The following is a 27,554-nucleotide window of genomic DNA, read 5'->3' on the forward strand; positions in this document are numbered from 1 at the left end:
AAAAAAGCTTTAGACCCAGAATCAGCACTTCTCTAACAGGGCTGAAATAGAGGGATATAAGGGATGTCTAAAATGCATGACACATCATAGACATGTTTTTTAAATATTTTTATATATCTGGGACCCATAATAAATGCCTAAAGATAGCATGATCGGAGATCTTTAAGTGAAGATAAAAATAAACTCTTTCCCCCTTTCTATAGATAATTTCTACAAAGTTGAAGGAGCAAAGGATGCCTTAATATGTGGATATGGAAGTGATGCAGGGTAAGTAAATACTTATCCTGCTTTCTGCTCGTTAACCATCTGCTATTACATAATATATAAATATTTAGCATCTAATGTTTTTTTATCCCATGCCTGCCCGTCATGTGTATAATTGGATAAAGTTGCTCGATCATCGGGCATGCCGCAAAAAGTTTTTCTCAGAACACGGATACAAGAATAGAAGTCGATGCTTTAGGCTTCGAGTTTAAATCTGTGACTTAGAGGCGCAATGTACAGAGGAATGACTCCATCCGCGGGAGGGGTGTAGCGTGAGAGAGGCTGTGCACAAGACGACATGTGGTGTGGACAGGGTCGGCTCTAGAACAACTTGAATGGGGGGGCAATCATTTACCAAGGGGGGGCACACACTGCCGTCAACAACCAACACACAAACACCAACTTCAATTTTAAAAAACATGCTGTAAAGTCTATTGTCTTTCACACACATTGCAGGCGTGTAGTGCTATTTTATAGTGCACCTATGACTTGTGCATACATGCACGGTTGTGGCACGACCACCAAAACAGAAACATATAAGGACAGACGGTGTCGTTTTCTCATACTGATATTCTGCACAAACTGTGCTGTTGTATTTGCTGTAAAGTGTCTTTACTGTAGGTTATTTTTTTAATTATATGTACAGCACTTTGGCTCGACCAAAAATCGTTGAAAAATGTGCTATATAAATAAAACTTGATTTGATTTGATATGGACATAGGCCACCATATAAAAAGTGTGCAAATGTATTTAGTATCCTATCCATGTGAACATGTTTTAGGTGGGGGTGGACCTAACCAGAGGGTCTGGGGGCATGCTCCCCCGGGAAGATTATTTTTAAAATCTTGAAGTTAAATACATCAATCTGGTGCACTTTGAGAGCAAAATGAAGAGATCTATGGATAGCCTACATCTCTCAGCATTCATATGAAACAGAACTGTACACAGATTTACTTTTTCTTTATGGATATTTCACTAATCACTCCCCTTTAAACTGTATTCTTGTGTTACTGTCCTATAGTATTTCATACCCGTTTTTCATGTATTCTCTCTTTAATAACTATAATGATCATATAAAGGTGTTTAGATGTTTAGTTACACTAAAGTGAACTATCTAAACACTGAGAGAGTCCTTACCTCACTGAGCTGACGTTATAAGATCCTCTCAGTCTGACAGGAGAGGACTGTCCTCCACCTTGGTGTAGAAACAGCCCTTTATATCCGTTAGCATAGCTAGCTAACCAGATGCGAACCACAACATTCCACGTTACCGCTCGCGCACTCACAAAATGCGCTCGTGCCACACACACACAGAGCTTGAATGAAACACAGAGACCCATGTACTTGTACTGTACTGTATATCATATTATTTTCGATGGCTTTACTGTATAATCAGTGTAACAGACGAACAGATCGCCACCGGGCTTTCATCTGAACACACAGCCACGTAATGATAACAAAAAAAAGGTCGGGGGTCATTGGTCAAGCAACACACCAATCAGAGAGCAGCAGTGAGCACACCTCAGGCTGTGTTTTATATTTGTATTATTTATTTCTGAAGTATTTCACACAAAAAACCTTTAGTGGAAACGTTTTCACTGATATGATAAAAAAAAGAAAAAATCGGCAAAGTGACAAGGCTTGCCCACCCTGCATTGGGGGGGCACAGTGACTCATTTGGGGGGGCATGGCCCGTGAATGACCCCCCATGACGCCGACCCTGGGTGTGGATAATCACCCCCGCTCCACTGGAACCCTTTACTGAAAAACATGGAGTTGCCAGCTGGAGAAAAGGGGGTCTTTGGAGATTTCATCATCTCAAAAGCTCTATGACATGGTTAGGTTGACCGGAGCAGACCGGATCACTTCGGCTTCATATTCCGTTATTGTTGAGAGGAGGATACTGTACTTAAGACTTCAAACAGCACCTACTTTAGTTACAGAACAAAGACACTCCTTTTTTATTTCTAACATCAGAATATATTTAGACGTGCATATAGGTTACATTGTATCCGTGGACTTTGTTCCCAATCAAAAGCACAGTGTGAAACCTTCCAAATATTGCTACTCATCCTACGCACTGAATAATCCTATAAATCCAAATGCTTTTGAAACAAGCACACCAGGATGACTCTGCCCGTGCCAGGCTCAGTTCAAGGGTTATAATGAAGTTAATACCCATCTGTGTGAAGCTGAAATCCTGCAGCGTCAACAAATGGCTTCCGTTAGGTCAGGGGTCGGCAACCCGCGGCCCACGGGCCGCATGCGGCCCTTTAAGCCCTCTGCTCTGGCTCCCTTGAGCTTAGACAAAAATAAGAAGGAAATAAAATAAAAGTATTTGTAGGACTATTTATATTTTGTTGCATGGTTGAAAATGTTTCGTATCTTGTATTTTGAGGTGATACTGTGACACATAAATAAAAAAACAAAACGGTTTTAATTAGGTCAACTAAAATATGCGTCACACCCTGCTACGGTCCCGCGCGAGCGCCTTTTCTTGGAGGCGAATAACCTGACCCCCGGCTCGATGAGCGAACTATGGATAAATCAAAGAAAAGTACCGGAGGAACACAGGATTTAATTCTGTGTGGACAGAGTTATATGCTTTCACAGCAAACGATGCTGGTTTACCGGTATGTTTGATATGTAGAGAGAAGTTGTCAACGGTGGTGCAGCCTTTACGTATCGAGGAACAACAAGGGAGAGGAAGACAGCTGATGATCTTCAGTCATAATTCAATGGGATATGTCATTTATTTCAGAAAACACTTTTTGTTATATTCCATGGAATGCTCTTAACGTCCCGATAGCAATAAATATATTAAATGCTTTGACAATAAATACATACACAAATTAATCTCTGGAAGCCGTAGCGCTGTAAAAACCATGACCAATAATTTTAGCCGGCCCGGCTAAAGTAACTGGATGGCCTAACTGCCTGTCAGCCTTCCATGTGAGCACAAACTTATCTCGTGCCCTCATTGGTCATGTGCGCGTTCGTGTGTGTTGGAGGAGGGACTCTGTAAGGAAGTCTGAAGGAAGAGGCATATTTTTTCCGGTTGTGTACTTTCAAATTCTAGCGCACTCGAGCTGGTTTCTCCATTCTTATCTACCCTACCTTTAACTATTTTTAGGGTGCAGCTATATGTTTTATTCATTTCAAAGTGGGCCCATTTTAATAATATTTGTTTTCCTTCAAATGTGCAGAGGACTCCCCAAGTGCTGTGTTTAATTTATTTTAAAGTAGGCCTGTGTATTATTTTAAATTCTCCTTATAAGAGTTCTTTGTTTCTTATTAGAGGTTAACAGTTTTATATCATGTAATAAATAGCCTAATAAATGCAAAAAAACTGTAGTTTTTGTCTGATATAACAAACTATGAAATATGTTTTGCGGCTCCAGACAAAAAATGTTTTGGAAAAAGGAGCAAAATGGCTCTTTTGGTCAAAAAGGTTGCAGACCCCTGCGTTAGGTGGTCCTGTTAATGATACAAGACAATGGATGAAAGCAAAGGACAAAAACTGCAGGTGATGTTGAGCTTTACAAATAATCTCATAAAAGTGGTGTAGATATTTTGTACTAAATGATGCAAATGTATAAAAACAATTCCTTAATCACCGATTAAACAGTGTTCAAAGGACACATTTTCTTCTTCATTTGATCAAATAGTTATTATAATACTAAATAATAAATGTATTTTGTTGTATATGCATTTAATCCAAACCCCTTAAAACACTCTATAGCAAATGTCTATTGGTAAACACACACAGATGCAGGCAGTGTTTTACTCATACTTTGATTAACTGCAAATAAATATAAATTGTATTTTACAAGTTCAATTCATTTAATTAAGTTGACTTTGATTTGATTTGATGACCAGCAAACAGCGAGTAAAATATCAACAAAAGCATAAAAGATGCTAAAGATTGCAATGGAAAAATAAAAACCAATGCTGCGTAATGTGTAGGATTCTCAATCAGACTAATACCATAAATTAAATATTGAATATTAACTGACATGTTTTAGCATAATTTGATACTTGATAATTGCATGCATGCATTGTATATCATGCATTCAGAGAAACAAAGAGTGTTTAAGTGCAAGATATACGTATAAGAAATACTGCTACGGCATGTAGCTTTCCTCTCCACTGAATGGCAAGTCAAGGCTAAACAATTAACTTCTTTTTTTCCCTGTACAAATATTTTAAATTATTTTTATAACAAAGGTTCTTTGAATTAGTTGACCCTAGGTCATATTTTTATGGGATTGTGACTGTTTTCACATGAGATTAAGCTGAAATTGATATTAACACAGTATTTTAATGACAGAGTGGAGGTAGTTACACAATCTTATTTATTGCTACCAACTATTGGTATCAGTGCAACCAACCCTTGAGCTTTAATCTCACTCTGTAACCTCCAAAAACACTGGAGCTTAATCTCCCAAAATGTAAAATCTGATTCAGTGTTTTGTGTTCAATTCAGAGCGAACAGAGGATACATCTGAGGGCATTAAGGGGGAAATGACGTCAAAATAACAAAATAAGTGGTAGGTCAGTAATATCAGACTAGCAATATTTCCTATGCGGCTGTTAACATCTCTATTGACACTGTTTCCGTTTTAATCTGTGTCAATAGTTGGTTTAAAGGCTTTTAAGACAACAAAATAAATTGAAAGATTAGTCTTTTTTTTCCCCTATATATTAAAACGTTGCTTTGTAATCAGATAGCACATGGTGTTTTGTTTATTTTAAATGTCTTTGTGGTTCAATCAAAGGCAGAATGACCCATCTGGCCCTTGGTACACTTGCCAGGTTATAGGTTAAAGGAACCATATGTGTCTGCTGCCTTCTGTGACATTTTAGATGGAACTTTCTGAGGTTGGTTCTGGAGACGGGCGAGATATTAAGCAGGTCAGGATGGAGGACGTAAAACATAGAGGATGCTTAATCTTTTGAGTGTATTCCAACAAGTAATCCCTGAGTAGATTTCCAAATGAAAGCTTTGGATACTTTATGATGACAACACACACTCACACACACACACAATTGTACACACATGCTCGCACACACACATACACACATTCAGGCATGCACACAAACACATATTCCAATGATATTTTCAGCCTGGATGGTTAACAAGTTGTGATAAATGATTTGCTCAAAGGTTCAAGCTGCTTCTCATCGTGCCTTGAGCAGAGTTCAGGCTTATCCCCTCACATCTTAAAGCCACTGTGCATCAAGGATTATGAGTTTCGACTTCTGCCCTTGACAGGCTGGATGTGAGCATTGAACCCCTCCGCCCACCACATGAACGTATGCTGCTAAGGACAGATGCTCCTCTGTTGCTCTGTCACACAAAAGCAAGAAAATTAGTATAATACTTAATTGCAACACATCCGGTTTTCCTGTCTCAGACTCCTGAAATGAGGTCTGTGGTTAATACCAGCTCCAAAACACTTTCACTTTTTATTCTTCAACATAAAATATGTCAGAAAAATTACTTGCATGTAAAAGTCTGGAGCTTCTATGTGTCTAACAAGTGTCTAAATGTCACTACTTCATCATGCTGAACCTTAGCCACCTTTAGCTTAACGGTGTTGATGCGACTGTCCTGTAGCATTAGCTATTAGCATTAGCTATTTACTTCTGACGATTGTATTTACACTTAAAAAACATAAAAGTGGAGTTAATATGGTGAGAGTATAATAGTAAACAGCATGTTGTTGTATCATAAATGTTGTGTTTGCCACAGATTTTAATTTTCTGCAATATTCCAAACGTCAAAGGAAAGTCCCATTACTTTTGTTTGGGGAGCCCTCACGATGCTAACTTCTGGATTAGCCTACAAAAACATGTCATCACTGAGCCACTCTATATAGATCATATAAACCCCTGTGCTTTGGTGACATTGGACGACCTGCTTATGGAAGCTTAAAGGACCATGCCATATTTGAGGGATTGTAGGACCAAACAAAAATAAATATAAAGCAATAGTTGCCTTAGTAGGAAAAATACATCTGCAAATCTTAAAATGTCCAAATAGGCTGTGGAGGTTGATCAGATATCACAGTGCACGTGGCATAGCGGCTCTTCTTGAGGAGTGCTGACTCTGGATAAACCCATGCAACAGTCTCCAGGGCAGTAACTATAGATACGTCAGGGTGGGACATTAGCCTGACAGCAACCGTTATGATAAGAGAAGTGTCACAATAGTATGGTTGGTAAGTGAGCATGCTTGCAGTGTGGCATTAGAAACCAGAACGTTTCAGTGCATTGCATGTTACACAGGCAATCTTAAACACTCAAAGGAACCATAAGAAATGTTTTGACTTTAGGAATCTACTCTATACAATATTTCTAAATGTAAGAAGGATAATAGGAATGACCGCCATACATGAGCCCATGACTAGTTATTGAAGTTGCCTACATAGGGTTTTTTATTGATTTGGCTTTTATTTTGACCAAAATGTTTGTAAAGAATTATAATTGATGTTATTTGCATTAATAAGAGGTTAAAACTGTATTTATATTATTTCAGAAAATTCTAAAATAAAACTCACTGCAGATTGTTGCCTGATCACGAGTGCTAAGAAAAGAAAGTGGCTAAATGTTTCTCCCATTTGCTTGAAAAATAACTAAAAGTTACACATTTGTGAATCGACTTCTGAATCATTTTAGCTCTAAATATAAACTGTGCTTATATAGGTAGGTAATAATATATAGTAAACAAATCAGGGAAGAAAAAAATTGTCAAATTCACAAGCCATGTTGAGAGACAATGTAAATATACGGTAGTTATTCTTTTTACATTAAAAACGTTGACAGTGTCCTTGAATAGAGTTTTTGTTTATTTTTAACAATCCATACCTTTTTAATTTGGGAATTTGTTTAAAAAAAGCCTCAATCTAGAAAAACATATTGTTTGCTTCTGAAAAATGTCCAAAGTAGCATAATGTGTTAGCAAAACAACCAGTTTATGGGCTTATATGAAAGTAAAAGAGGTGAAGAGTGAAGTGGCAGCCCGACGGGAAGATGTCGCTGGCCTCACGCAGCCTCCTCTGTCCTCACGGCTGAATATTAGCGAGCATCCCTGCTCAGATGGCTGGTTGGTGACATCTACAGCTGTTCTCACAGCAGCGCTTTGCCCGCCCAGCTGTTTCCCGGCCATTACGAAATTATTCAGCACTCAGATTGACATGGTGGTCCAGCTTGTTCTCAGCTGCCAGACTTAAATATTTGCTGTAATGTCACTATGTTGACAATGAAGATCAGAAATGCATTTTTTTGAATTGCAATTTGATATCCATCTGGCTCACATAATCCCTTTTGCTGCAGTGCATATTAGTGATCCTGCTATGAACGAATTTCAAGTGCCCTCTCTGGTTGAAATAATGTGTTGATAGCAGTGTACGTACTTACAGGCTCATCCGCTTCTGTCCCGGTGGAGTCAAAGGCCACCGGGCTTCATGTAGATACGGGGGATGTTTTTAACTCCGGCAAAGCAGCCTGCACGCTACCACAGCTATATTTGCTCCAGCTGCCTTCGATTTAATTGTGCACAGCCTTTGTTTATCAGTGCTGCCCCCTAATCGTCTGTCTTGTGCTTTTTAACTGTTTGTGCATTACAGGAAGTGTCCAGATGGATTTGACTGCCTAAAAGTAGGGAGGAATCCAAACTATGGCTACACCAGTTTTGATACCTTCGGCTGGGCTTTCCTGGCCCTCTTCCGACTCATGACACAAGACTACTGGGAAAAACTGTTTCACCAGGTGCCGTTTTTTTAAATCTCATTATAAATCTACCAATTCTCTGGGACAGTTTGCTGTGCCCTATTATTATCCATCTTTGAAAATGAGTGTTAATTCTGTCAGCATTTATTTTAGTCTTTATCATATTTAGTATTCTTTTTTTAATTTGACTCAATTGCATTTGCATTTTAGACTTATCTTAGCCAAAGAAAACTATACATACTTCGCTTGTAGGGACAAAGGATCCACCATGAACACAGTGTAATATTGCCTTCCTTAGGAGTTGGTGAAGATGTTATGTTAAAACTATGAAACATGACTCAGGTCTTAAAAATATCAGATTTATTTTTCTAAATGTTTTTATCATATATTGTTTAACTGTTACTTTATCCTCACAGTAGTGAATCAGACAGAACCTCTGTGAAAATTGGCTCATAATGGCAATAGCAAGATTTCACAGCGCCTGATGAAAACAACCAATCAGAGCCAAGACAGTGTCATCACTCCAATCCCACTCAGCAGCATTGATCATATATGAATCAAAACAGTGTTGTTGCCAATGTATTGCCTTAATGTTTTCAGAACCATATTTAAGAGTACAGTTTAGATGTAAAATTAGAACGTTTGTGCCCCGGCTGCCATTTTGAAATCAGTTAATAGAGAAACCAAGCACTCCACTAAACCAACATTTCTTATTTACAGCTAAACAATAAACCATTTGAGGCCACAAATAGGCAACGTTTATATTTGATCAACTCTGCATAGTTTCAGATTTTTATCGGAGTGCAGGAGCGGTGATTGACACTGCATTAGAGAATCCTCTGCTCTGATTGGTTGTTTTCCCTTGGGCCTTTGGTGGAATTTAGTAAATTCCATTAGAAGCACTGTAGGGATGCAAAGGAACCAAATGTGTTCACATAGTATCTGTCTCATGCACGACTGTAAGGATATAGTGACAGTTTCAGCAAATATCATACAAAGTTATTTTTACAAAAGATACCAACTGAACCTTAAATACTTTGATCATACTCACTTTGATGTGCTGCTCCCTCAGACGCTGCGTTCAGCAGGAAAGACCTACATGGTTTTCTTCGTGCTGGTTATCTTCCTGGGCTCTTTCTACCTTGTCAACCTCATCCTGGCTGTAGTGGCCATGGCCTATGAGGAGCAGAATCAGGCAACAATCGCTGAGGCCTGGCAGAAGGAGAGGGAGTTTCAGCTGGCGATGGAGCATCTGCGCAAAGAGCAAAGAGTAAGTGCAATGCCAACAGTCGGCAACAATATTGAAAAGTGTTCTTTCATTTGAGGACGAACAGAAATGTATCTTTTGTAACATAATTCCTTTCTGTGTGAAGTTGGCAAGAAAACAACAACAAGCACAGGATACAGACTCAGTGTTGTCCCCAGAGCTGTCTCCAATCTGTCTGAAGATGGGCAGCATACGTCGAAACAGCAGCAGAAGAAGAAGATCGCACAGGGCATTGTCGGAGGAAACAGAGGAGGAAGCTGCTGAAGAAAAGTTTGACCCTCCTGATGAGCCAATGGTACATCACCAACAATCATAATCTAAACCTGTCTTCCACTCTTTGGTGTTCTTACGGAAAGTAATAGAGCTAATGTGTCCTCTGTGTTTCTGCAGCCTTCTCTGTCTCCTCTTCCGGTCCACCCGCTACTGGCCACACTCTCTTCTCACCCCCTCAGCACCAGAAGAGGAAGCCAAGCCAGCGTCTTCAGCGCGTTCCGGCCGCGCAACAACTCGGAGGCGGACTTCGGGGACGACGAGTTCAGCACTCACGGGGACACCTTCAGAAGTCGAGCAAATTCAATAGCAACGCCCTGGAAAAGAAGGACCGGCAGTGTGCGGAGCCACAGCTCCCAAGTCTTCACCCCCAACTACAACATCAACGGCAGGCTCAATATCACCTTAGATCAGAACGGAGTCACCACTCTGGGCCTACATTCTCCCATGTCCATGCCCTCTTACAGCATGGAGAGGTTCAGGGAGGAATTGGTGAGTGGTAGAGGCCCGGTTAGAATAGATAATCTTGCAAAAGTGAAAATGTTTTAACAGCTGATGGAAGAAGATTGGTTGTATTTCATGTTTTGGTGTTTTCCTGCCCACCAGAAGCCTGGCAGTATGGAAGACACAGTTCCTAACCTTCTCCTTCAGCCTTCCCCAACGATCACTGAGCCTCGTCCAGCGCAGAGGAAAAGAGTCTTGAGCTCTGTTAGCTTCTTCAGCGATGCCATGGGTGGTAAGTTATTTAGCTTTAGTAGTAGTTTGAGCTACTTCGGAAAAACTTTTTTGCTTGAGAACAAGAAAAAGATAATAAATTAGAAGGTTTATACCTATGCCTATATGATTCATTTAAAGCTCTGACCAGCCGTTTATTAGCTTAGCTTAGCACAAAGAATCAAAACAGAGGGAAACAGCAAAACTGGCGCAATCTAAAGGCTACAAAATGCACTTCTAAAGCCAAATCATTAATATTTTAAATCCGGTGGTTTAATCCATACCAAAAACAATCCAAATACAGTGGTGAGAAAATGACATGTTGTACTTAAACCATCCCGTAGCATGTACCGTACTATCTTCGCTGCGTGCCTTAACTTCCTGAAGTTTTGTTGCACCATTACCCATCATAAATGTGTACATTTATCATAGTGCTTTTTTTGCACAGATTAACAAACAAGATTTACTGTTTTAATTAGTCAACTTCAGGTTGCAGGTGGACTTAATTAATTTTGGACAAAGCCACACTAGCCTCGGTTTTAAGTCTTTATGCTAAGCTAAGCTAATCGGCTGCAGCATCATATTTACACTACAACACAAGATTGGTATCAAGCTTCTCCTTTAGCCCTCAGCTAAACTGAAATATCAAAAATATTCCTTTAAATAATTATCTTGTACCTCTCACATTGTTAAAGCCCAGAGACCTATTGAAGATTGTAGATCATAAAACGTTTTGTCACACATGATAGGGTTTCAGGTTTTGTCCACTAGTGTTTGAACAGAAAAGAAGAGCCAGCATATAAATAGTTGACCTCTTTGCAGAGCTGGAGGTGTCGAGGCAAAAGTGCCATCCCTGCTGGTACACGTTCGCCAAGAAGTACCTGATATGGGACTGCTGCCCCTGGTGGCTGACGCTGAAGGAGTGGGTGAAGTACATGGTGATGGACCCTTTCCTGGATCTGGGTATCACCATTTGCATTGTGCTGAACACCCTCTTCATGGCTCTGGAGCACTACCCGATGACTGATGAGTTCAACACCATGCTTTCCATTGGCAATCTGGTAAGGGGCTTTTAATGATAGGGGTGGGCAGGTTTCCAGAATTTGACACACTTTATCCTAAGTGCTGTTGGGTCAACAGTTGAGTGAACAGAAAGCTTCACTAGAAAGAAAGTGAAGAGCAAATTCTTTGTTAAGATAATGTTCATATATCATACTCTGTTGTTTTTAATAGCCAGTGTTGCTGCACTTAAGGTCAGTAGGGCCGTGTTGATCCTTTATCAAAGGTTCTGCTTTAGACTATATGTGATAATCGCCGGTAAGAGGAAGTATTTTTAGCTGGAGGTGGGACTGATTCCATGGTGTGTATTTTTGCCATATCATCCTACTGGTACATTAAAGACTCTGCTAGTGTCGTCAAGTTTGAAAATCTTCTTAAAACTAAATAAATAGTATTAATTAATATTAATTACATTAACCAAGTTTTTGCCCATGTTTTCTTTGTCTTTTGACCATTATTTAGCAGGATGTATCAAAATAAAACAAAAACTGAAGGAATATGAAAAATATTCTTCTCTTCAACTTTACTTATATTTGTTTCTACAGCTGGTACACTTTAACTTAAACCTCTAAGCCTCAGATATTTAAACCTCAACTCAAATAAACTTAAAGCTGCTTATTTGATCATGTTGGCTGCTACTCAAGTAGGATACAGTGGTTTTGTCAGAGCTTCTTCACTGAAAACGACTGCCTGATGCTGGAAACAAGGTTGATCAAGAGTCAACAAAACAGTGCTGTACAAAATAGATTTGTTATAATAATAATTGTATAATTATTTAAATAGATGTCTTTCTTTAATTTTCAGTGTATTTAAAGAAAATATTACAGAATAATTAATGTAGAAAGGTAGTTGAAATAAGCAAATGCTTCAGCCTACACTGTAACTGTAAATGTGCCGTTTTGTCAATATTTCAAAATTAAAGACTTGAATGAATTGTAATATGTTTGATTTAGTTGCATAAAATGCCCAATATAAATTAAAAGTATCTTTCCCATTTAACATAATCCATTTGATCATTTAAATGGATTATGTATCATTCCACTTTTTTGTCCCCCTGTATCTGTTACAGGTTTTCACAGGGATCTTTACAGCTGAGATGGTGCTGAAGCTGATTGCCATGGACCCCTACTACTACTTCCAACAAGGCTGGAATATTTTTGACGGCGTCATTGTTTGCCTCAGTCTGATGGAGTTGGGTCTTTCCAATGTAGAGGGGCTGTCTGTCCTGCGATCTTTCAGACTGGTAACAGAAGTCTTGTATTCTCACCCTTGTACATTTAATAGAACTTTAACACACTTCAAAAAAAATCAAATTGGTTGTCTTCTTTTTGTTCTCTACCTCAGTTACGAGTCTTCAAGCTGGCGAAATCCTGGCCCACTCTCAACACTCTCATCAAGATCATCGGCAACTCGGTGGGCGCCCTGGGAAACCTGACGCTGGTGTTGGCCATCATCGTCTTCATATTCGCCGTGGTGGGCATGCAACTGTTTGGCAAGAACTACCAGGACTGTGTGTGTAAGATCTCCATCGACTGTCAGCTGCCTCGCTGGCACATGAAAGACTTCTTCCACTCCTTCCTGATCGTGTTCCGGGTGCTGTGCGGCGAATGGATCGAGACCATGTGGGATTGTATGGAAGTGGCCGGGCAGCCCCTCTGTCTCCTGGTGTTCATGTTGGTCATGGTCATAGGCAACCTTGTGGTGAGTATTAAAGAGGCCCTGCTTTTTGGGGTTTCCCCTTTTCCTTTAGTGTGTTATATAGGTTTTAGTGCATGTAAATGGTCTGCAAAGAATACAATCCCAAAGTTCCATCCAGAGGGAGTTTCTCTCCCACACACATTAGGTTTCACATTTCACATTGGGGATAAGAGCCTAAAACAGGCTGGGGGTTTCAGAAAGTATAGATCGACAGACAAACATTTGGTTTTGGTTTTTATTTGAAATGTTGACAATAATCGAAACACCACAATATATATCCATCCGTTAACGGTATATGATAACAGGGAATCTGCTTGGAGACAAATTCAATTGAGTGTTTATACAATCAGTGTGCGAAAAAGTACACGTCCCACCGTCCGGGACGTGTTATTTACAATATCGGACAAGTAGATCTTTCAATTGACTTGTCCGGCGGACAAGTGACGTTTTTCGGCCTGATTTATTGATAAATTATTGATACATTCAGTTTACAAAAGGCAGAACTCATTCGCAAATTGTACGTGTCCGCCATTGTTTGTTTAGAAGTGTTAGTTCTGCTTGTCGATTCCTAAGGAAATGCATCTTGCCGCTTTCTGTACAGGGGGCGGGGCGGGAAGGGGCGGGGCGGGGCGGGAAGGGAAGTGTAGCACAGTGGCAGGGTTGGGAAGCAAAACTCGGTTCCGAGTAGGAACAAATAACAATTGTCCGGTATCGGGATTAATAAGAGTTGTGAGGACAGGAGGCGAGGCCGAGCCCCGCGGACTGCAGCTCTCTCTATGCTCCGTATCAGCTGATCGCTGCACGGTGCAGCTCAGCGTCTCTCTCTCTCTCTCTTTCTACACACAGCAGATCCGCTGCCCGTTTAACAGCCTCATCTTTGTCAAACTTTCTTATGTTCTTTCTCTAACACGTAATGAAGGTTATTAAGCGTTTTAGCTCCTGTGTTTTTAATATTGACCACCATTTCCTTTATGAAGTAAAGCAGCCTCCCTGTCTGTGTCCTCGCGCTGTCCTCACATCCCCGGACCCCCAGACTCGGAGGAGCACAGGGATGTCAGTATTGTTTATGAAGCAGGGTATAGAAAGTACATTATTTAAATGAAAATACTATTTATTTACTTTTACAAACAGTGAGCAGCTGGGCAGCTGCAGCATGTGTATTGCAGGACATGTGTAAGCGTGCAAGCGTCTTCTAGTTGTAGAAAAGCGCTAGGCCTATACATCTAATGTATTATTATTATTATTAGGCCTATGTGTTGGACATGTGTGGTTGGACTCTGTCTCACAGGCAGGTTGCAGTGTAACATCAGAGGACACTGGGCCAATTGTACATTCTCAAACTGCACCACTTAGAACTAACTAAACAATGCAGAGATTATTTTTATATAATTGTATTCAATAACCGTAAGAAATTCAACAGTATGAAGTGATTTGTAAATAGCAGTGCATGACATTAAGGATTTTGGGAGATGGCCCTGTGGGCCATCTAAGCTAATTTACAGATGGCCCTGAGCCCAATAGAGATTGCCCTGAAAAATGTGCGCGGACGAAATTACGCACGAAGGGTTTGGGGGGCCTCACCCTAGAACATTTAGATTTTTGCAGGTCTTACTGTAGATGCTGTCTGGTTCTCTAGACTGAATTATAAGATGAACGACCACAATATTATATTGTACAATTTCAATTGTATTCTTCATTTCACTTGTTTGTTTGTGTTTGCTCGCTTGCACGCCCTGCATAGCTATAAGAAATACTTAAGTTGTTGGTCAAGACACTTTCCATCTGATGAAGGCAAATGCCTTCCCAGATGTAAAAAAGTAGAAAACATTACATTCGGTTATAACTGCCAAAACAAACATTATTTACACTATTATGGCCCCTGTTTAAAATGTTTGTAAAGTTATCTACTGTAAATTGGTCGAATGCCTCCTCATCCGGAAGCTGACCGAGCAGACCCGAGCAGCAGTCGAGAGGAGCCGAGCGCATCCGCGAAGCACACAAAATGGCGACGTCAGAGTTCCCGTTAGCCGGCAAATCTAAATCTCTTCGGTCAAAATCATTTCCCTTTAGCGCAATACCGCTTCAGTTGCGCCACTTATGTGACAGACAAGAAGAGTATGTGACAGACAAGAATAGTCAATTCTAATGTCTAAAGAAAGAGATGTCCTGTATGGGTTGATTGTGCGTTGATCTGTTGGTAATGCCTCGGGGTTCCGGTGGGCATGTAAACAAATGCATAATGCTGCGCTATACTTTGTGGCCTCACCCGGTTGCATAGCGACACTTATTGTTTAGGTGTCTTTTAATAAGCAGGTAGTCATATCATTAGCTAGAACTAGCTAGATCTGGTCGATATGGACATAAACGCGAGTAAAGTCTAATCTGACGGGAGAGAGAGATCAGCTGCTGCTGACGAGTTGACACGCAGCTCTGCATAATCACCTGCAGCGGTGAGCGGACAAAACACACACTTCAGGTTAGAATATCACACGTAGCTATTTTAATTACCTCTCAAACTACCTAAACTAGTTATAGATATGTTTAGTTTTACTGTCGGGTCACTCATTACTGGATCCGCGAGCTGCATGATACTGGCATAATAGATTGCCCGATCGGGCAACCAGCAGGTGAGGCTTCATTGCCCGAGCTAAATACTAGATGGCCCCGGGCCATCGGGCAGTCCTTAATGTCGAGCCCTGAATAGGAATACAGATTTGACTTAATGTTTTCATAAATATATTTTTCTCCCAGTTTGACTTATTTTTACCCTCTCAAAGAACCGGAATCGAGAACCGAAAATAACCGGAATCGAAAAGCAGAACCGGAATCGTTAAAATCCAAATGATACCCAACCCTATGTGTGATGCAGTAAAATCTTACCGCTCACTTACGTTAGCGGTGTCGTAAAAACCGTGGGAAAATGTAAAATACGATGGTGAAGAAGAAGATTCCAGTGGCCCCAATTTTGTCCATTCTGGACAAGTGAAAAATGTATTCGGACAAGTAAATTGCCAAACTCACTTGTCAATGGACAAGCACTCTCTAAAAACGTTTTCTCACATTGTACAACCAACTGTAATCCAAATGATAATATCATGAGCGTAATCAGGGATTACTTATGTTGCACTGATGAGGGTGGGTGGTTCCTTATTATGTGAATGGAACATCCAATATACCGTTATTGGTGCTGCCACATCATGATATATTTTTGCAAACTCAGAAATGTGTTCAGACCATAGGGGTTCAGACACAGTGGTTTGTGCACTTTTTTTCTTCAGTGCTCTTGACCATGTGCTCTGAGAGAATGGTTGTGTCACATTATCATGCTAACCTTCTTGCAGATTAGCATTAGCGGGCCGCAAAACAGATCATGTTTGGACGACATTTAATCCATCTGTTTTCCCTCCTGAGTAAGATATGTTTTCTCTGCACATGTTGTCGTGCAAACCGTAGCCCCAACAGATGCATTCTCTGCGGATTTATTGCTGCCTCAGGGCTGTATGTTTTATCCACTGCTAATGAACTAAGCCTTATGGCAGAAATTGTGACCTAAGTACTGTACAAAGGATCAGCCAATTCCACAGAGTGTTTTGGTTTCAAGCCTTTTGCAGCAGGTATTGAGATTCACACAGGATGAAACGCTATGTTTATATCATTCATGCAGCTGTTCCTGTAAAAAGCAGTTAATCTAACAGCTCTGCTTGAACACAGCTGCTTTCATCCTGTGCCATAGCAAGGATATGTTTATAGTTGGGCACATGCCACACCAGCAACTGCAGCTTTTATTTTGAAATGCACTGTTCAAGCACTAATTCTTGTTGCTAATGCTAACCTATCTCTGAGCCAATGTTATACTCCCATAGAGCCAACATTTGCTTCAACTATGTTTGTATAAAGAAACCACACATGTAGCTCCTTGCAGAACTAGCATCTGCATTAGCATGATATGCTAGCTACTGTTGTCTAAATCCAACTACAAACAGCCAACACTTCGGCCCAATTCCGAACCGCCCCCTACACCCTACGCGTTCGCGCAGAGGGTCCGCCACATTAAGTGCTGTTCCAAACCAACGAGTGTGGAGGGGGAGTGGGTTATCAAGCCCTCCAACAGCGAGTCTGCATCGCACCTGACTTCACCTGCTTCACTACCTCACCGGACTCAACGCTGGGTCTGTCCGTCATGAAACACGCTGTTTACAAACAGTTCCGTGGAAACATTCACTGATAAACTGCACAACAAGAGCTATTTAATATCTTCATACAGAATGTTAGGGTTGAGCAGTGCAGGGTGGACCCAAGTGCAAACAGACAAATGTAAAACTGAAAAAAACTTTTATTTTAGGCAACCGGATCAATGCAAAAACAGACAGAACTCGATCTCCCTCTGATCACAAAAAGAACCCGCAAAACCCCAACAGAAAAACAGAACTTAACTAGAGAATGCAATTCCTGAAGAAATTGCAAGTGGGAATGCTTTATGCTGAAAAGCTGACGCTAAACTGCTATGCTGAAATGTAATGTGTAAGAAGAAAGTGAAGAATTTAGATTGAAATGATACATGAACACTGGGGGCTTGAATGTGTGATAAGAGAAGAAAGGAAAGTATAAAGGCTTGGAAAAGCAGCAGAATATATTTGAACTGCAAACTTTTGAACTAACTTGAAGGCGAATGATCTGTCGCCATGGCAACGGTATTTGATGACACCCCGTAATACGCTTAGATATGTTGATGGCTGCATCGTTACCAAACCTGTGAAGTTTTGGGCTGTTTGGAGCATTTTCACTGAACCGTTTTTCATGGCGAGCATTGTGTTGCCATGGCAACGGCATTTGAAGAAATCTCAAAACTGTATCAGCATTCCCACTAAATAAGAACAAGAAAATAAAAGTCTAAATGCATGAAAAAGCAGCAGAATATTTGAACTGAAAACTTTAGAACTAAAAGCAAAGGTCACCAATAATGTCTAAAATATGTGGAACATGTTGAAGTCAGTATGAAGTCTCCATCAGACGGAAAAGAATAGGCTGAGACAGTCTGTTAAACTCCAGTGACCACGTCATTAGTCTGCTGCTCTAATTATGTCAATTGGAGTTATAACATCATCGTGTTCCATGACACAGGTGTTTATATTTGAGCTAACGACGTGTCCAGAGATCAAAAGTTTCCATGGTGATTAGTGAGAGGAAAGCATTTTCATTGTTCTGAATGAGAGATAAACCGATTACATGTGAACGTTTTGTTGAAGAACCGTAAGAGATATCGGTGAAATTTCAAAGCGTGAAGCATGTCAAGGAACTTGAGCATCTGAAGTGTACTTTTTGTGTACTCTTGGGTTAATAATGTGGCCTTTTTGGCTGCTGTGGGGAAAGGTGAGGCTCAACTTACAATGGAGTTTAATGGAGACATGTTGAAAGTTTTTGTCACTTCATGCACTCAAGAGGCATTTTGTGTAATTATTTTTTGCTTAATTTTTTTGTATCTTTCAAGCTACGAGATGTTTTCCTACGTTTGTCATGAAAAATTATGTCTCAGGAATGTAGGGTTTGGGAATTATGGCAGGTTTAAAAGAAAATATGAAGGCAAAATTAAATCTGTCCTCCACTCTAGCTGTGACATCACGCACTCTAAAATCTGAAGAAGGCCTCAGATTTAAAAGTTGTGTTACATGAATACTGTCAGAAAGATGTGTGACATTTTAAAGTTGGAATGAGGTTTCTGAGTGAAAGTATGAAGGAGCAGTTAGCAGTTGAAGGAGCAGTTAGCAGTTGAAGTTGCATGAAGATTGTTGAAGTCTGAAGAGTTCTCCTTTGACTTCCATGTTAAAAATGGGGGTGTATTATGGGATGTATCTCTGGAATTATGAAAGTTATGAATGATAAAAGTAATAGCCATTGATTCCCGACCGAGCTGAAAGTGTTGATGTTTGAATGGAGTTTCTGCGATGTTCAATGTGGGAGGAGAAGTGGCACAAAATAACCCGGCGGAATAATAAATAATTTTGTGCGTAACATAACAGATAGTTGGAATGCTGTATCAGCATTCCCACTCAAATACACACATGGCCAATCAAGATGACAAGACACAGCTGGGGAGGGGAGGGAAAACACAAAGACACCAGGTGAACATAATCAGGTAATCACACAGGAGGGAAAACTGGAGTTACCTACTGTAACTCCAGCTTCTATGAGTATAGGCGTAGCCCTCTAAGGCTATGGCTATTGGGTAATCCCCTGAGCACCCGCGCAGCACTGAAAACACTTGTAGTCCACGCCAACCTGCGAGATGGGCCCCACCTTCGGACTCACTTCCGGTATAAATAGGAAGGAGGCCCGACAATCTGCTCCCACACAAACAACTTTTCTTCAGCTATTCGTGGAGCCAGTGGGGCCCAGAACTTAGAGGGCTACGCCTATACTCATAGAAGCTGGGGTTACAGTAGGTAACTTCAGTTATATTTCGTATAGGCTTCGCCCTCTAAGGCTATCGCTATTGGGTTAAGGGCGAAGCAAGATGTAGTCTGCGCCCCACTGGGTCCGCCCGGTACCAGAAGCACAGACACACCTACTCAAATAATAACACATGCCTATTGCGCCATGCGAGTGGCGCATCACAGTCCCTGGAATATAGCATAACATGAATATTCTCCATGAGGGGACGAAGGCTGGGAACAATACAACCCTGCCGCTGTGAAAAAGTAGAGACGAAGGTCACACTTTTTCCCACCAGTTCCGCTGACCCCTCGGTTCCCGGGCCGAGTGCGGGAGAAGCGGCTATCAGCGGTCCTGATAGCCCCGGAGCGCCCTGGTTTCCAGGCCAACAGTGTACACTGTCAGGCAGACCGTGGGAAATGCGCGGGAACGCTCTCTCCCAGGCGGAGGGAGCGATCAGCAGTCACCCAGCCGTTTTCTGCGTACGGAGTACGGAGACTCAGACCTGTGTCACGCACACTGGCGCCTCAGTGGGACTTGGCTTTGGTTTTACGTGCACTGAGTAAAGCCCCATTTGAACCTGTAGATCAGGTTCCCCTTACGGTTTTATCAGCCAAAGTAGCATTACTTTTAGCGCTTGCATCAGCAAAAAGGGTGAGTGATTTATCTGCCCTCTCTGTGGCTCCGTCATGTCTCCGGATGAGACATGACAGAGTATAACAGCACCCTGGGCCACGGCCGATGTGCGAATGCGTCTACCCCCAGAGAGGGGTGATCTTGCGCTCTGTGAGCCCGTCTGTTCAATTCGCCGGGAATATACATTGCTCTGATGGAGAGCGACGTGTGTGCGCACCCAGAACAGCAGCCGCCTGGCTGCGTTCAGAGGCTGCGCAGATCGTACTCCTCCCTGGCGATTGAGGTAGGCTGCCGTGGCCTGTTGTCTGTGCAAATCAACACATGTCTGATTGTACAGCAACAGGGCGAAGTGCTGGAATACTTTCCAAAACGGAGAGCAGCTCCAGCACATTTACGTCTGACGCACGGGGTAGATGCGCGGGCGAATGAACCACCTCTGGAGACTCCTCCTGTGGAGGAGACCCAGGGGGATCACCACGTGACCAGCTGACGTCATGCTGAGCAGCTGCATCATGGAGAGGGCTGTCACCACGCTACGGGGTGTGACACGCCGGAGGAGAGCTGTCAGTTTCTCCACTCTCTGCTGCGAAAGCCGCGCTCTGCTGGCTGAGTTTAATTCCACTCCCAGATAAACGATTGTCTGAGAGGGAAGAGGACAGCTCTTTTTCCAATTTACTATGAAACCCAGGCTTTGACAGATGCGATACGAGATGTACCATCTGTAAAGCGACTTCCTCCCTGGAGCGAGCCAGCACCAGGTCGTCCAGATAAAACCACACTCTCATCCCTCCTCTGTGTAGTGGCTCCAGCCTTCTCTACACACTTTGAAAAAGTTTGAGGAGCGAGTGTACCCTCTGCTGATCAGCCTGCTCGTCCATCTTTCCATCAGACTCATGCGCTGCCACTCTGAGAAATACTCTGAGAGCGGGCATACATACTCGTGATGTGCTGTGGTCGTCATGGTGACGAGCCACACCAGAGCCCTCGCCACCGCTGCCCGTGAGGCAACCCAAGGTGGGCCTGGACCGAAAGGGCTGCGAGGGAGCCTCCACACTCTGCGTTTCATTCCGGCTCTCATCATGAGGTGCGTACACGCTCGGGATGAGTGGAGGTGTGGGCAGTGCTGTCCACACGAGGCGTTATAATGGCTCTCGTGGGCTTATTATGACCGTGTGTAGGAGGTATATCTGGGACAGTTTATTAACCGATGCTGGCTACTAACCGACAGGTCAGAGGCAGCTGGCTTACACAGGGTGGGGGATATGTGAGAAATAGTTGTTACTGATGACACAGACAAACTGTTGGAAAATGAAACGTTTTTATTTTCTTCACAAAAATCCCCCCCCAAACCGCCAGTATCGGCCTTGCTTCTTCTTCGGAGGCTCTCGCGGAGCAGACCAGGAGTGGGGGTGCCTCGATCCCCTCCGACTCGCTGCTGGGAGACCCTGTCTCTCGGGTGGCGGAGGCGTGGGACGGAGCCCCCGCGGCCGCCGAAGGGCGACCCTGACGCCGTGGCTGCGGGTGCTGCGGAGGGCATGGAGGGCTGCTCTGATAGTCTCACTATGGAGTGAGACAGCAGAGCGATGTTGTTCGCCGCTGCAGACGCCTGGAAGGCACACTGATGCATCCGGTCAGTCTGGCGGACAACAACCTGGTTCCCGGGGGAGGAAAGTAAGGGACGCTGTGCGGCGACCGTGCCGGCCTGCTTCACCCCGAACAATGCCGTCAGGGGAGGCTTCAGGGGAGGCTTCAGGGGAGGCGCGGTCGGAAAACCAACATCCGTCAAACCCGTTAGTGAGGGGGACGTATGAGGACACCGGAGCCTTCAGGCTCCTAGGGGCCGCTCCCTCCTGGTACTTCCGGATGGCCGGGAAGCGCGGCCAGACCGGGTCACTCCTGACGGTCTATACCCGGGAGAAACACTCCTGCCACTGGCAAGAGAGCTCTCCTGAGCCAGGGGGACGAGGAGACCTCTCCAGGCGGCTGCCTTTTCGATGATCTCTGGCAGTTCTTGCAGGATCCCGCCTGTCGACGGCAGAGCCGAGATGGCGGAAAGAGGGACCGCAGCCGGGCCAGGCCGGCACCGGGCTCCATCTCTGTCTCCTCCGTCCGGGGGAGAAACGGGATGGGGGAACCACACGGTGATCCGTGGATGGAGGCGTCGGAGTTGTCCGACTTCTGCCCAGACAGAGTGCCGGTCATAACTCATTATGAACCCCGTCTGGCATGAGGCATGGACTACAAGTGTCAAAGTGTTTTCAGTGCTGCGCTAGTGTGCAGGGGATTACCCAATAGCGATAGCCTTAGAGGGTGAAGCCTATGCGAAATAGAACACAGACAGGAAACAAATACAGACATGACAGACAGGGGGTGAACATCCTTCAATGAAAAACAGGAAGCCGACAGTCCTTGATAATTCCAAAATAAAACAATAAACCGATCCTAACACAGATGTTAACAACTTCATGGTTACCTCGTATTTGTTTAAACTTAGGATCATTTACTCATGTCTAGTCTAGAAAACGGTTAAAGTTGTGTATATTTATACAGACTTTTGCTAAAACTAAGCGGCTTATAAACATCAGATTTTAAAACAAAAATATCATTACAAAAAAGATATGCCACAAAATATTTTTAGAGTTTTATTTTTGTTATTTTTAATCCAAGAGATGCTGATTTAAGACCGTTGTTGTTACGTATTATGACATTTCCTGTTTCTGCCGGAGAGAGGGGAGTTCGTCCCAAAGCTTGCCGCTGTATTTTCACCCTCCACCTGAAAGAAGGGAGCCTCGTTAAGCTGCGAGTGTGACTACAGACGGAGTTCACTCTATCACGGAGGGACATTGGGTAGGGTGTGGTTTGGAATTGGGCCTATATATCAGCCAATATTTAAGTTCGGCCATTTTTGTTATTATCATCATTACTTTTTGATTTTTCGGATTTCCTTATCCTTCCATTTTTTTCGCCGAAACAAATTAGCAAAACATATACCGTATGTAATGGATTTTCTATCCAATGCTAAGCACAAAAACCCAGCCAGGCCTGGATATATGGTTCAAACACCTGTTCCCAGCACGCCCTCTGTTCCCTCTGCCATTAAATGCTAGTTTGTTCGCATTTAATCCTCTGCTCTGAAATGTATCTGCCTCTTGGAAATGTTTTAAAACCTTTTTGGTTGATTCTAAAATATTTTTGACTCTGCCTCGATAATGACTGTCACTATTTTATATGCAGATGTATAGATAATCCTATTTAAAAAAGGAGGTGTGTATATACACTGAACAAAAATATAAACGCAACACTTTTGTTTTTGTTCCCATTTTTCATGAGATGAACTCAAAGATCTAAAACATTTTCTATGTACACAAAATAACCATTTCTCTCAAATATTGTTCACAAATCTGAAAAAATCTGTGATCGTGAGCACTTCTCCTTTGCCGAGATAATCCATCCCACCTCACAGGTGTGGAATATCAAGATGCTGATTAGACAGCATGATTATTGCACAGGTGTGCCTTAGAATGGCCACAATAAAAGGCCACTCTGAAACATGCAGTTTTGCTTTATTGGGGGGGTCTGGGGGGGTCCGAAAACCAGTCAGTATCTGGTGTGAGGGGTAGGGTTAGGGTAATGTTGTGAATCGAGTGACCTGTGTTCGTCGTCCATAACATACGCCTGCCCATACCATAACCCCACCACCACCATGGGCCACTTGATTCACAACATTACCCTAACCCTACCCCTACCCCTACCCCTCACACTAGATACTGACTGGTTTTCGGACCCCCCCAGACCCCCCCAATAAAGCAAAACTGCATGTTTCAGAGTGACCTTTTATTGTGGCCATTGAAAATGTTTTAGATCTTTGAGTTCATCTCATGAAAAATGGGAGCAAAAACAAAAGTGTTGCGTTTATATTTTTGTTCAGTGTATATATATATAATATATATATATATATATATATATGGACAATCTAAACAATTATTCAAAAGTATATTTCTATGACTAACTGCTTCATTTTCATGTCTTCTGCGTGGATCATCAGTTCCTGACATTTTATCTATCTATTTTTATTTTTAAGACCAAAAAACATTCAAAATGTAGTTTTAAAACCACTCACAGTTGGATTTAAACCATGAGCATGAGCTTACACTGACAAGTTACAGCTGATAAATCAGCTAGTGACTTTTCCATGGTCATAGGCTAGAAGTGAAGAGTCTGTTTTAATTCGTGTTAAATCTACCTATCGATATGTGCCAGAATGCAATGACTTGGAAGTGGCAACAGTAACTAAGGCGTGTGGGGTTTAGCAAATGTACAATTGCAAAATCTCCTGTCTTCTCTTCCTCCAGCTCTACAACATCATCTTTAAAACAGCTTACAACTTCTGACTCCTTAAAGGGGCCAGATAAGTAAGCACTTTTAGTCAGATTCCCCCCCAAAACAACAAAAATCCACCTAGGACTATAACAACATTGGCAACCTTGTAACATGCACTATCTTCACCACGATGAGATAAACCCGGTGGCGTGGGTAACCCATGACGACCAGTCCCCCATCCTGGCTGCAGGAGGCTGCCGGGTCCTTGGTTTTTTAAGGCCCGCCTATAGCGCACCGCCAGCGCATTGCTTTTCTGTCAGGGTGTGTTCCCTTAGCCTTTGCCTAAATAGGCTTACCCACAAGGCAGCGGGGCTATTTACCCATAGTTGGGGACACACACACACACACACACACACACACACACTGCTGCATAGATGTGATTGATGCTACTGCTCTCTAAGCTAGTTGAAAGATTACTTGGGAGTTGGATGCTTGAAGACTCTGAGAGTTCAGTGTCAGCCCGAGCCATGTGTGCCTTAGTGCCTCAAGATAGAATATCCTACTGAATTCACAATGAAAAGGATTTGCCATTGGTGACATATCATATAGGAGGTCATGTCAGGCATCAGGCTACTTATTCTTAAGCTTATAGGCTAAACTAGTATCAATAAAGTATATCTATCTATCTAAAGAAAAGATAAATGTAAATCAATCAAAGTTAATTTATATAGCCCAATATCACACATTTCATATTTGTCTCAGGGGGCTGTACAGTTTGTACAGAATAAGAATACGACACCATCTGTCCTTATATCCAGGGGTATAAAGACACAAAACATTTCGGGGGAAGCTGGGTTATTTGGAACACGAGAGTACAGCGGTACAGAGAGGGATAAGAAGAAAGTAAGGTGTACCCCGACAACAAGCCTCTAGCAACAAAACCAGTGACTGATTCTAGGCCCATAGATAATCCTAATGTAAATACAGCATTATCAGGCAAAATGGTTATACAATTGTGATAATATTCTGATATTTCTCTACATCCAATATGATGTAACGCTACATTTGTCCGCCAACAGGTGTTGAACCTTTTCCTGGCCCTGTTGCTCAGCTCCTTCAGCTCAGACAACCTCTCTGCTCCAGACGAAGACGGTGATTTGAACAACATCCAGATCGCCATCGCCCGCATCGAATCCGGTTTCTCCTGGCTCGCATCGTGCATCTTCGACCTCTGCAGACGCAGCTCGAAGCGGAGAGAGCAGAAGGCCAACGAAATCTCCAAGCTGGTCGGGAATCACGTGGACAGCAATGGTGGAATTTTTGGACGCTATGGAGAGAAGTACATCGCGCCGGGGGAGGACAGCTACATGACAAACCCCAACTTGACTGTCATCGTTCCCATCGCACCCGGAGAGTCCGACGTGGAGTTTCTTGAGGAGGAGGAGATTTCTGAGTCTTCAGAGGATGAAAACAGCAAACCAGTGAGTTTTTCACATCCACATATTTCTTTGCAACGGACAGAAACTCTCCATATTTACTGTTGTAGTGTTCTTTGGATGGTATTTTCAAGCAAAATAGTTCTTGTAAGAGAAAGGATCAAATACTGATCAGCTAGTAAGAAACCAATGGTGCTAATGGTGTTACATCACTGCTATGGGTAAAGCCTGATGAAAATGTAAAACATTTCACATAAATATCAAGAAGTACTGTAGCAAGAAGAATCCAAGTTAATTTAACCTCTGTGTTGCATATTCCCTTTATGTCCTAGAAATGTATTTTAAAGGATTCATTAATTCAGCTCATTGATTGCTTTGATTATACGTTTTGGCAGTGGTGTAGTGGGGATTTTTTTACTGGGGGGACGATATTTTAATTAGGTCATCCCAAACAAGTGCGCATGCGCGCAGTGCACTCCCAAAACGGGCAGACAGGTCCACAGAAACTACCGCTATGCTTAGTCCTACTTTAGTTACTGTACTGCAAAAAGCAGACGGCGCTGCGCTCAACACACACAGACTCAAAACCATGGACACACTGGCACATAAGTTACATAAACCATTTATAGGCCTAAATTGCATAAGCTACAGTATTGCAACTAAGCAGACAGTGCTGCTTCTCTCTCTCTCCACTTTCAAAATCTATTTAAAACTCATAACAAACAAACAAAATGTCAAACGTTGTCCTGAAATTAACTTATTAAATAAACAAAACGAAAAATATAGCCTACTTATGCAAACAACATTGAATCTGGACTTGACATTATTCTGATTAGGCCTAGCTTATATTGTAAATAAGCAGACAGCGCTGCTTTTCACACACACACACACACACACACACACACACACACACACACACACACACACACACACACACCTTGGGTTTTGAAGACTGATAAATCCGAAATGGATGAACAAACTTTGCAGCCCAGTTTCCCATCTTTGCAGTCTATCCACGGGTAGCCTCTTGTTTCCTCCGCCACATCTCCTCCGTCCATACCTCTGGGAAAGGTGAGCTTGAGCCAGCCAGGGGAACGTTGCTAGCGCAGCTAACGCGCACGTTAGCTAGCATTATCCACGTCTTTAGGCGGCTCTTCTGATGATGTATTACTAGCAGCTTCACTTGTAGCTTCGGTGCTGCTAGCCTCTTTCTTCTTGTGAATTATATTCTTTTTAGAAAAGAAGTCAAGTAAAACATGTTAGCCTGCCATTATAGAGCTTTTTCGTTAGTGTTCTTGAGGGAAAGAACTGCCGCAAAATCGGCGGGCGCGACGAGCTGGCTCGCCGTGGGTGTGTCAGTGACCGCGGAATCATACTTTTTTAAGGAAATTGTTTTTATTCTTTATTATAATTACTGTGAAATGTATTATGTTTTCGTCATTATTACAACAAATACACACTTGCAACTGATAACACTGGCAATGATTTTATATTTATTAGACTTAAAAAAAAGATCATGCTCCAAATAAGTGGGGGTACCGCGTACCCCCGCGTCCAACGCCCACTACACCACTGCGTTTTGGTGAAACAACACCCACCAATTCGGACTTATCGCTGCTAGGGTAAGGGGGAGGGAGAGGTGGGGGTTTTCTGCAAAAGAGGCTGTGATGTGTAGGCTTTCTTGACACATAACATGTTAATCTGCAACCAAACAAGGTGAAATCAGA

At 42.4% G+C, this 27,554-nt stretch overlaps 1 protein-coding gene across 3 annotated transcripts in view; it reads left to right on the top strand.

Annotated features, from left to right (window-relative positions):
- The window catches only part of LOC117556652 (sodium channel protein type 4 subunit alpha-like), a 61,741-nt gene that overhangs the window by 18,763 nt on the left and 15,424 nt on the right, over positions 1 to 27,554 (top strand). For 2 of the 3 annotated variants that reach the window (XM_034232109.1, XM_034232107.1), the window contains 10 exons: positions 204 to 267; positions 7,896 to 8,037; positions 9,071 to 9,268; positions 9,372 to 9,560; positions 9,656 to 10,027; positions 10,142 to 10,271; positions 11,072 to 11,310; positions 12,378 to 12,551; positions 12,653 to 13,009; positions 25,471 to 25,872. In XM_034232109.1, coding sequence (XP_034088000.1) covers positions 204 to 267; positions 7,896 to 8,037; positions 9,071 to 9,268; positions 9,372 to 9,560; positions 9,656 to 10,027; positions 10,142 to 10,271; positions 11,072 to 11,310; positions 12,378 to 12,551; positions 12,653 to 13,009; positions 25,471 to 25,872 — 2,267 coding nt within the window. The remainder of the gene's footprint in view (positions 1 to 203; positions 268 to 7,895; positions 8,038 to 9,070; positions 9,269 to 9,371; positions 9,561 to 9,655; positions 10,028 to 10,141; positions 10,272 to 11,071; positions 11,311 to 12,377; positions 12,552 to 12,652; positions 13,010 to 25,470; positions 25,873 to 27,554) is intronic. The other variant, XM_034232106.1, reaches the window with a different exon arrangement.

Source organism: Gymnodraco acuticeps, unplaced genomic scaffold (assembly GCF_902827175.1).
Source record: "Gymnodraco acuticeps unplaced genomic scaffold, fGymAcu1.1, whole genome shotgun sequence".
NCBI classification, from domain to species: Eukaryota; Metazoa; Chordata; class Actinopteri; order Perciformes; family Bathydraconidae; genus Gymnodraco; species Gymnodraco acuticeps.